General features: G+C 36.8%; 1 protein-coding gene across 3 annotated transcripts in view; it reads left to right on the forward strand.

Moving 5' to 3' along the window:
* The first annotated feature begins 331 nt into the window (after positions 1–331).
* Positions 332–12300, forward strand: part of LOC575267 (E3 ubiquitin-protein ligase MARCH8) — a 31622-nt gene continuing 19653 nt past the window's right edge. The window contains exon 1 of one of the 3 annotated variants that reach the window (XM_011663562.2): positions 332–441. Coding sequence is in view for 1 of the 3 variants with exons in the window: in XM_775680.5 (XP_780773.3) it covers positions 4008–4094 (87 nt within the window). In the remaining 2 variants the exon portion in view is untranslated. Of the gene's footprint in view, positions 442–3470; positions 4095–11678; positions 11957–12300 lie in introns of those variants that run through there. The other 2 variants (XM_775680.5, XM_030972212.1) reach the window with 2 other exon arrangements.

Consider the following 12300-nt stretch of genomic DNA (forward strand, 5'->3'; position numbering starts at 1 on the left):
AAGAACAGGGTCGTGTCGTCTGCTACGGTTTCTGGAGTCGGGTTGAACGCCAATCGTTGTCGTTTAATTCAGTCATAATTTTTGTTAAAGGTGACTACTAAAAGAGCTTTAAATGTGAGAATTTATTACTGTGCTGTTAGTCGACAAGGATACACATAATTTTGATTTTTGGATCGGAATAAGGTTGTCTGATTTTAATCATTTGTGAGTAATTAACGTTATTGCTCTTTGCTAGATCAGGTGCTACAAAAGAGTATGCATCAAGAGACTACCGGTAAATGAGCAAGTTTTTCTTCCAGTCGCAGTCCCATCAAACGTGCTCTCTGGCTCCAGTGGCAGTTTATCAACATACTGAGAGAAGTTTGGATGTAAAACATCACTGGAACACAATTTAGAATGCCGTTTATCTGATTTGGGTTTTCATTCTTCCAAGATACTGTGGTAAGTATCCAGAAATGTTTGTGATTTAAGTTTCGGCGTTGCAATTGTGAGCTTTCTTTAATCCTATAGTATTGAACTTGAAGTTCAAGTCATGCATAAGCATAATTATGCTGAAGCATCGCGATACACGAGGCATGATGATGGCGAGGGAAAGTTAGGAGCAGTATAGGGTAGTATAGACCAACACCAATTTGCAACACAAGTATAGAAGATCGTGACCTATGGCTATACAAAACCTATACATATAGAATCAAGGTCAGTTCCACTTTTATGTCATTTTGCATTCATAGGTCAGAATACTTGAAACAATTAATAAACCTTGATTACAATCATGACGTATGGTTCATCAGCTAGGTTGGATGACCGATGAAATTTAATGGGGAAACAAACTGCAGATGACAGGGTCCTTTGTGATAGAGTACAAAGCAATGAAACACGAAAGGGGTTCATTAACCAATAATTCATTGTTTATCACCATGATCAAGCAGAAATATAGATTATTATGGCAATTGTTAACAAACAAAATAATGTAAACAGGATGTCATTGTTTCTAAAAAATAAACAGGATGTCATTGTTTCTAAAAATGTATAGACTATATTATTGTGGCTGTGACGATGTTACCGCTAGAGTGATGAAGGTGAAGGGTATAGGATAGGTCAAGAAACTCCATGCTGTATATCATGGGGTGATACATGCATATCAAATTGTTCATAATCATGGTAATCAATTTTGTTTATGAACTGCACTATTTATAGTATTTGATTATGCACCATGCATCAAGAGGTTACATGCGGATTGACGTTGTTTCTATACTCATTTATCGTAGTTTTTATTTCTAATATGTTTCTATCTCTATTTCTGTCGTAGCTTGTCCCCAAGTATTTGTGTGATTTGCATGAATGCCGTAGGAATGCATGCGTAAAGACAAAAATAAAACACTGTTTCCTGTTACAGAGCTAATTGAAAGATCAGATATAAAGGGTACGTTGATTACCGAATCTATTTGAATCTCTCGTCATGCATACCGTGTATAGAACAATATATAGGCCCACGTTTAATATTATATAGTTTCCGTCGATATGACCAATTGTTATATTTAGAAACCGTGAAGATTCATGCTGAAGGAATGTTTTGAAAAAGAAATAGAATTTTCTATACATAATTTTCTGCCACGGAACGTTTATTTTTTTGGAACAAAACAAACAAAAACATGTACCGAAATTACACAAACCCTCTTCATTCAACCAATTATTGAACACTATATATTATAGTTTCCATAATTAGGATTTTCTCGGTAAATGTCCATGTATTAGTATTATTTTTTGTTATGTTTGTTAAATAGAAACCAAAACAAATTTATCTACCAAATGACGTTTTTCAAGGTTCATGCTTGCCAATTGAACCTACGCATATTTAATTATAAATGTTACTAGCAGGACCCGCGGAAATCCGCGGGATTCTAGAGGGGGGCGGGGGGTGTAAATAGATATATAGAGAGTGTCTAAATTAAAACCACCAAGAACTTTATTTGCCATTCAGGCCATTAAAAAAATATACATGTTTAGCGTCCCCGCCCGCTTCCTTTTTGGGGGCCGCCTCCTATTTATTTATTTTTTGAATTTTTTTTTTTTTTTTTTTTGAATTTTTTTGATTTGGTTAGGAATGAATGTTGTTGTTTGCATTTTTCCCGCAGAAGGATATCATGGAGCAAACGCTTCTTCGCATAATGCATCAAAACAAGACAAAAGGCGAGCAATGAATGAAAACAGCAATGCAATGTTAGCGAATATACTTAGGGAAATGGTTCTACAGCTCCGAAACTATATAAATTAAACAAAGCAACATCGCGATAAAGGAAAAGGGTTTGACTTGGGATTGTTACGCCGAGAGTGAAACATAATCGTTAATAATCAAACCGAGACCGTACTACTCATTAGACCTATTGGAAGAATTGAAAACCTTTTTGATTCAATTTAGAGAGGTCATAATCATGATGTCAACGTTAATAATGAGGCAGGCGTGTTCATAATTATTCTTAATGTGTATGCGTACGTGAAGAAATGTATTTATAAAGATTTAAAATCGGTCAAAGAAACCAGTTTTCGACGACTTATGTGGAACATATTTTGATTTTAATTTTAGGATCACGTATTATGCTAACTCACATAATCAGTAGCTCTGAAACTCGTTTGATACTTGATAGTTATGACTTTTTATCATAACTGTTCGTCAAGTGATCTATGTGATGCAGGTATTTATATATAGCAGTTGGAAAATGTGATTTGTAATAGGTGACTTTCGGTGGATTTGGAGTAAACTAAATATGGTTAATTAGACAAATTGCGTCATTTAGTTCTGTTCCCGAATTTCTTTGCTCTGACCCATAAATGTCTGTTGGTGCCCACATTAAATCAGCTAGGAGGAGATGGAATATCCCTCATAAAATAGACAAAAGAAAATGTTCCGATGTAAGAACGGCCTTGAGGCTTGACAGGGGCAGTGTAAACATCACTAGGCCATAAATTATACCAAAACAAAAAACAAAAACAAAAAACTTATTAACGAGTACCACATGTACTTTCTATATTCAGCATCATCTTAAAGTTTAACAATAGAATACCAGAAACCAGTTGGTTCGGTATTTTGGGGTCATTGGTGTTTGAATTAAGCCATCTTTTCCCCCTCCAACTTTAACAAACCGAACTAGCACGGCAGCAATCGAAAATCGGTAGGTTTTTCTTTATTTTATCTGTTTCATGATGAAATGCAATAAAACTCAGTATATACAATCTATATAACGAAAGTGTATCATGTGAATATGCATCGTGATTGGGCAGCGTAGATGTGACGTCATAATTATATGAGAGCGGTGAATCAAAACAGGGATGTCTCACCTCTCTGATCAAAGCGAGCTATCGAATGATAATTATGATCGTACCAGCAAACCCGGACTGTCTGCACAAGACTCGCCGCCAGCAGGAGAGCAACACCGTTTCGTCACATCGTTGTACATAGGTCTGTACATGTTCTACTCAATGTTCTCATTATTCCTTCTACAGAATTTCTTTTTGAAGTTGTGAAAGTCATCATCCCTGAGAAGGTCAAACTAAGTTGATAATCACGGTGTTGTCACGGTCTAGTGTTTCGTCTGAATAGTGTGAACACTGAACACAACGGAATCGCGAGCATTGCATGAACGCTGCTCGTGGAGAATAAAGAGAAATAAAGCTACCGGCTAATATCTGTCTGGTACTTGGTGATACGGGAAAACTTCTCTTCTGCGCAGTATTTCACAGGCTTCAGTAAAAAAAAAATGCTGACGATACATGAGTGGATGAAAAGTGACTAAGTAATTATATAATAATAAATATTTTGGAAAATCGTATTAGTTTTGCCGTCAGTTCATGCATCGTAGCTCGTTCAAGAGAGACAAACACTTCGCTTTTAATCCACACTTTTCTGCTAAGATGCATCTACGTAACCAATAATCTACATTAAATTGTGATATTTCATAACTGTGCTCAGTGACCGAATTTTATCGACGAAAATCCCTCAAGCTGTCAACATGGCTCAAACGCAATTCGAGAAATCAAACTCTAGAAAATGGAGAGAGTCCGTCAGCAGTTTCATATCACCGCACCTACCTTCTTTTGTAAGTATACTTATATTAGACTATTGGAAGGATAGCATCATCATTAAGCCGTCGTGAGACCTTAATCTATTTTGTTCATTATGCTTAATATAATTATGAGCAAAGAAAAGTAAAATGATTATCATGTAATGCAACAAGAAGGAATGCTGAGATGACTGACTCTTTAATTTGCCTTGGTGTACGTTTTTATGAACAAAACATTAGCAAAATGTGAGGGGGGGGGGCTAAGCAAATTTTCTAACATTAAACATGAGTAATAGCTTCTCTTGGACAGGAATAACAGGCTCTTATTTTCTGAAAATAGTCTTTAAGTACTGACAGAATGTAGGAGTGCCAGTAATATCATCGAAATATCCGTCACGGGATCTAAGGACGGCTGTTGCTCCTGCCCCATACCCTTTGGCATATATGCTAAGGATTGCTACTCATATTTAAAATGAGTAACAGCTTGTCTTGGACAGGACTAAAAGGCTCGTATTTTCTGGAAAATAGTCTACTGACATAATGTTTAAAGTGTCAGAAATAACATCGAAAATGCGTCATAGGATCTAGGGATGGCTGTTGCTCCTGCCCCATACCCTTTGGCATATGCTGAGGATTGTTACTAATATTGAACATTATGAGTAACAGCTTGTCTTGGACAGGACTAAAAGGCTCGTATTTTCTGAATATAGTCTACTGACATAATGTTTAAAGTGTCAGAAATAACATCGAAAATGATCTAGGGATGGCTGTTGCTCCTGCCCCATACCCTTTGGCATATGCTGAGGATTGTTACTAATATTGAACATTATGAGTAACAGCTTCTCTCGGACAGGACTAAAAGGCTCTTATTTTCTTTATATAGTCTTTAAAATACTGTCAGAACGTTTAAAATGTCAGCAAAATCATTGCAAATCCGTCATAAGATCTAGGGACGGCTGTTGCTTCTGCCCCATCTATATTATACCCATTGGCATAGCATATGCTAAGGATTGTTTTTGTGGTGGGGTTTGATAAACCACACGAATAATAATTATGTTTTGTTCACGGGATTGTACAAAACATGTAACAAACAATGCTTGGCTGCCAATCCAATTTCCTCGGTAACATACACCTGGTAGAAGGAGGAAGTTTGTCGTGTAATCATGTAAGGATCGGTGTGACGTCCTCGATAACAGACGATAAGTGTGGCTTCTCAGGAATTGGACATAGGACACCTTTAAGTGCCATCTTCCTTCCGCTTTCAACGTCATGTCATGGGAAAAGAGACAAACACCAAATAGTCGGGTCGTTTTTCCACTGATACCACTGACACTGATTATGCTAATATAATATGAAATATAAATCAAAAGCTCTGGTATGGGAATCGTATGTCGAGAGAACATGGCTCTAATTCATTCTGGATTGTTTATTTAAAACAAATGCAAAGTAGCTGGTATGTAGTCAATTTCAGAGAAATATTATTCGGTGTGCTTTTTAAATAGTGTCTTGTATGTTACCACCCGTTCACAATGCTTAAGTCATATTATAATGTCTTTGCATCATTATAAAAGGCTTTTGTTTAAATGTTTGAAAAGTAGAAATCATGCTGTTGTTTATATACCTTTAACCATCGGTTGTTATGCATCTCTAATATATTTAAAGGTCACATGCGAACTTGGCTGAAGTTTAGTGAAAAGGGAGAATATTAGGCTCATTGTTGCACAAGATTGCATGGTTTCCCGTCGAGCTTCGTTCTTGTAAAACAGAAAATCGCGGAGATTTAAAAATTATGAGCGGTTTATTAGTATCATAATAATGGATATGACGTTGATAATGATGATAATAATGATACTACTACGACTACTACTATACTACTTATGATAATAATGATAATGATGATAATAATAATGATAATCATAATGATGATAATAGCAACGATAATAATAATAGGCCTAGTGTTAATAATAATAATAAAAAATAATAATGATAATAATAACAGTAATAACAACAACAATATTTATAGTTAGGCCTGACGTGGCACGTCTAATTTCTTTAGATTAAGACCTGCGAGACAGACCTGCTGAGATTTATTTTTAGTCATCTGAACACGTGCAGGCGAGTAGCACGACTCAAAAATAGCCCCCAGACTTAATTTCCAACTACTGCATGCACGTTGGATAGTGTGAAAGAGAACATATATTTATGACATGGTGTTTGAAACGTCGCCGTTTAAACGATAGTAATTCAATTATCTCGAGTCTAGACTTGTTATTTTGCAGTCACGTTGTATATCATTTGCATTTCACTGAGAATCTGCATGACACAAGCTCTTCTTTATAATTTCATTGAATACAAGTAACATTCAAAATTTGTCTCGAATGAAATCACCGTCCCGTATATTAAATGTTAGTATAATTACAGGTTTATTCATTGCTATGCGTTTATCCTGCTTTTCATTGCCATTAATTTAGAGAATGATATTATAGTAAGTTGAACACAATGCAAATTATTATTTCGGTGGAATTTTTAAATATACTATTTGGATGCCGGGGTTATAGGATGGAGGGGGGGGGGGGTACTCATTTTGGTTTCAACGGGGATGTGCCGCTCAAACCTCGAAACCTCTACCCACTTTTCGGTATTGATGTCGACAAATTGTATTTGTATAATGCATTCAGACATAACCATGTAGAATTGTGGTTTTGTGAAAACATTATACTCGCAAGGTATACCCTTTTGTTTAATAGACCTTCCCTTGGACCTGGACCGATATAACTTTCATAACAAGGGAGTTTGGTTCGCTTTTGTTCTCCCATCAGCTGGGGGTTGGTGATTCAAATCAAAGAACTTTGGACAACCACTCCCTACATGGACCTACCATAGAATGGGACAACCATAGAAAGTACAGTTGGAGACATGCCAAGCACGTGCAGTGTCCTTTATACCAAAAAAGTATAGCAGATCTTTCCAAAAATATATGTATTGTTTAGAATAATAAACTCTTGTTCCTTTTGGCGTCCTCTGGAGTTGTTCTAAAAATGGTACGTACTTAAGATTTATGAAATCCTATACAGCTTTCTTGCTACTATTGATGGGACTCGATATGGTTTACATATGCAATTTAGTCTTTCACACACATTGGCAAAAATATCATTTAATAAGGTAAAATAATCTCTATGCTCTTCCTTCTCCTCCTCCTCCCCCTCCTCCTCCTCCTCCTCCCCATCCTCCTCCTCCTATACTACTACTACTACTACTGCTACTACTGCTGCTGCTGATGATGACGATGCTACTTTTATTACCATTATTGATGTTGATGAAAATTAATATTTTATGCATTGTATTTTGTTTACCAAAAAGAAAGCCAATCTTGATACCAGCATGACCAGGATGACATCGTTTGCCCTACTCTAGCAATAAGACCTTGGTAGTGTCCGGGTCATGGCGTTATTTTCGAAGTTCATTACACTCATAAACCATGAATGTATATATATATATTTATCATACCATTGTTCTTTGGCTTAATTGTTTGATTCAACCAAGGATTTATTAAGTCACCTCCCTGATTATACAAACTACTATGTAGATAATAAGGCCCAAAATGATAACAAACATTGGGCCTATACTCTCGATTATTGTGTTCTTCTGTTCTTGATGAAATAAACCTTACATGAATCGCTATAGCATGCAGCAAAGCAATGCGGGTTAGTTAAAAGTATTTCAATCCTGATGTAGCAAATTGCACATTTTGTTTCTGCAGTTTTCTGCCTCTAGACAAAATGAAATAAAAGTTAGAATAAGAGAGAAAATAGAGAATCAAAACCACAAACTATAGGACCTACCGATATCGTGGTCAGTCAGGATGCGTGTCACAATCATAACCGATATCCTTTGTTGAACGATTGTTGTATAACTGAAAGAATGTTTGACCAAAATATTAATATTTGTTAACATGTCGTATTATACTTTATGCGAAGTCGTCCAAGCAAATTAGAAGAATAGATGTAGAAGAAAATATCAAAAGATCTTAGGGCAAGTTGTGAAAGGATACGTCTTTGAAGCAGGTCAGAACGTCCATGGGTCAGGGTAAACTTGTCATAATTCATATCACGCTGTTTATTGAACACTGAAAATGAATACTCTTAAGAATAAATTGGCTCTGTCATCTAGCTTAAAGGCCCCGGACTTCCTCCTTTTGACAAGTGAGGACGCGTGGTAAGTGGCATAATCAGACCACCATTGGCCCGGAGAAGGGGGACTATTAGGAGGTTGGCTTGCTCTTGCAAATTGAGAAGAGAGGCCAACATTATCCACTTCCCTGGATAGTTGAGGTTCGGTTTAGGGTCTAGGGCGTTTTTTTTATTTTGCAAAAACAAAGAACCAAATTTAGGAATGTTAGATAAACATTTAGTCGAAATATTGAAAGCGTTTGAATTATGCGCAAATAATTATGTAGGTCTTTATGTTGGGAGTAAACGGATTACAATCTTTCCAATGAATTTATTTTCGGTTAATCGATATAGTGGTTTTACTGCTGTTTTCTAAATAACGTTAATGAAACGCACGAAGCCGAAACATATAATTGTATACACTGTTTTCATACAAGGGAGAAACATCAAAGGTGATTGTTTCTTTGTCTACCTTACAATGAATTTGCCTCATAAAGAATAAACAAATTAATTTCTCACGATCGAAACTTATCTCAAATTAATTTATCAAGATTTGCAGAGACGACACGACGTCCTTCATATTCAGTAGGCATAGATTAGTTTTGTAGATCGCTTTCCACAACAGTACAATATACCTTGACAAGGTTACAGGGGCCTGGGATGACTTACGTAATAGTCGATATTCTTGGTCCAATGTGACAATAAGTAAGTATACACGGACGAGTAAACAAAAATAGAGAGTAAAGGACCATAAAACGGAGGCCACTGCGATTAAATCATGTTTTAATAAAGACTGATCTCCTTTCAATAAGTTTGCTAAAATCTAATGGTTGGCTAGCAGCCAGACTAGCAGCCAGACAAGAAATTCTCCGAGGAAATGAAATGAAAATGATTTTAAAACAAGCTTTTTCTGAATCCTGAAACTGTGACCACATTTCGTTGCCCTCATGAAGTTTGAAATTTCATCTTATTTACTGGGTGATCTATATACTAAGAATTACATACATTCTAAACAGCAATTTTGCATTTTTTTAACGATGATACGGCCCCACGTGACAAGGGGTGGAATCCCCTCCGGAGGGGGGGGGGGGGGGGAGATCTGTTATCCCCATATACTGCAAGCAGTATTGCATTTCCTAAGGCTCTATATAACAATAGGGGGCATACGCCAGCTTCATAGTGGATACGCCACTGACCCCCCCCCCCCCAGCCCCCGCATCTGCTTTGCACCAAGAGCATTAGCTGGAATGTCATGCAAGTTTTTTTCTCTCGTTTTCTTACGCTGCCCCACATCATCTATGCAAGGCATGAATGGAATGCTCTCGAGAAATGAAAAAAAAAATGTCGAAGCACCCGGTGACAATCTTGAGAGAATACACCACAGAGCTGGATGTTGCACGCAATGTTTGGCACACAATATTAAAGACCTCAAACGAGAGTCACAAGGGGGAAAAAGAAACTGTGAGATTTGTTAATCCTCTGGATAGAAATTACGTTTATAAAAATTCAAAAATTGTTGAGGATATTAATTGAAATCTTATGCGTACAATAAATATGGACAGGCAAGTTCAAGGTCGTTTTGTGTATCATAAGATGTAATGAAGACTGAAGCGTTGTCGATAACGTGGCGCAAAATAGCTTGGAATTGTACGCCCCAAAATAGGGAATGACTCAATCATGGTAATATATAGATCATGTTCATGTTTATACCTCCGTTGCTCAATCGTTACCGTAGGCGTGCGAAAACACTTTATTGCATCTTAGAATTCATGTACATGTATTTATTGACAAGTGTTTTGGAAACATGGTCTTATTTCTTATGTTTTCAGTGGAATGGGGCTTCACGAAAGTATACATGAGCTTTAACCCCGCTTTATTATCAATGACATCATCGTGTACAGTCTGGGCTCTTTACTTTGATTGCTAATGCGAGTGTTGTTTATATATTTCCTGTAGTTCCTGTCATGGAAGCGACCGCTTGATGACTAACTGTTTGAGAGCCTTTGTTGGACCGTGGATCCTTGTGGTATAGGGTCCATGGTTGGATTGACTTTGGTTCTAGGCCAATACAGATTAAGATGATGATTCATAAGATGACAGGTCAACTTCATGGTTGAGGTCCACTGAGGACAATGGGGTGGAAGAAACCTTGGAAGACATGACAAAATCTCAGGAACTGGGAACCATGAGATACTAACACCCGATAAGTGCGCGTGAAACACGTGAAAGGAGGCATCTGTGATAGTGCATACACGATCACTGACTGGTACGAGGGTCCAGTATTAAAGAAATAAGATTTTATGAATCAAGAAAATATATCGACTCATTAACGTTTCAGCTTATGTTATGTGACATGGTACGTTAACTGATTATAAAGGCCATTTTGAAAGGTGAAAAAAAAATGTTCTTCCATAATAAAAAGTTTCGAGGTAAATAAAGATAATCATGGTCACCGTATTATGGCAGAGTACAATCACCTTATTTGGAGTCCGGGGGGGGGGGGGGGGCAGAACGAAATGTTTATTAACTTCCTTGTCCATAAATTATATTTATTGCCTCGTTATCTCGTTGAAGCATTTTGTTTGTATATGCTTTTGACATACTGCAAATGAAGGTAGGAAAGATTAATTGTGTTTATCTTTTGTGCCTGATTTCTAGATTTCACTTCCCCCTGGTTGCTTCAAAAGGTCTTTTTATGTAGCTGCTTGTTTTGGAGAAAGCATACCCTACCCGTATTATGAATTGTAACAAAACAAATAAATACTAAGTGCCTGGTATGGTACAGTAATTAACTGCGATTATTAAGTGACTGGAACGGTCTAAATTATTCACTGCGATGATAATAATCTAAACTGCATGAGTCCATTTTGAAGTAACGTACTTTGTTATTTCTTTCTTTATGTTGGCCTCAGTCTCGACTTATACGATTGCTATTAATCCACTCCTTCCTATTTTCACTAGTATTGTTGCTCTACTGTCCTTATTAATCCGATTTAATTGGACGTTGTATCATCATGATGTCTATTGACATACATTTCGGTTACATATAATTTTTTGAGCTATTTTTATCTTGTGAACGTTTCGTGATTGGGCTCTTGGCCTCCTTTATTGACCGCAAAACTCCCATTTTTGGTTTCAACTCAATTAATCATCGAACTTCAGTTCATCAAAAACATCATTCTTTCATTAGTTTACAATCCGGTTTATAGTGCTGTAGACAGAAAATCCGTCTGCTTGGAGAAGGTTTTAAAAAACGTTAGTTCTCCGAGAATTTTGTGAGCCCAGACATACGGAACAAACGAAATAGATTGATTTTTCGGTCTAATAGTTTAGTAAACACGCTGTTTACTTTGAATTTCACAGGAAAATAGATATCATGTTTACAAAACCACTGTACAAAATGGAAGAGAAAGAAAGAAAACGAAAACTAAACGAAAGTACAGAATACACATGCACGGGCTCCAGAGTCTTCCGGCAGGATTTCCTCTGCAGAGTAAATCTCACACGCACAACCCGTGAAAAGTCTTAGCCTAATTACTAATTGGTCATGATAAGCATGTAGCCGTTAAAGCTGTATAAATTATATTGACATCGAGAATGATTGCTTACAAAATGTGATCATTGATAGCGCTATATTACTAACCGCGGATTGGCATTTAATACTCGAATTGGTGAGTGATTGGACAGAGACTCGCATTCCTGGAGCATATAGCAGCAGTGATAGGTCTCGTAAGTTACTATCTCACTTCTTTTGCTTATTTCTTGCAATGGGAAGGGGGAGGGTCACAATATACCACTTAATATATCTGTATGTTGTGAGTGGATTTGTCAATTTCCACAAAACCTTGCAGTAAAAACAACAGGTTGAATTTGAACAAAATTATCAGTGGTTAGACTTAATTCACCAAGCGACCTTAATCCTTAATATTGGTCCGAATCTGAAAAAAAATATTCCTAACAGTCAAACTGATTTTCATGATTACTTAGTAGAACCTAACATGCAAAGTTTATTTTTGGTGCCCACAAATGAAGAAGAATTGCTTGGTATTGTTAGAGCCCTCAAGAACAAGAAA

The sequence above is a fragment of the Strongylocentrotus purpuratus genome, unplaced genomic scaffold (genome assembly GCF_000002235.5).
Source record: "Strongylocentrotus purpuratus isolate Spur 01 unplaced genomic scaffold, Spur_5.0 spur5_scaffold_6, whole genome shotgun sequence".
Classification (NCBI taxonomy): Eukaryota; Metazoa; Echinodermata; class Echinoidea; order Camarodonta; family Strongylocentrotidae; genus Strongylocentrotus; species Strongylocentrotus purpuratus.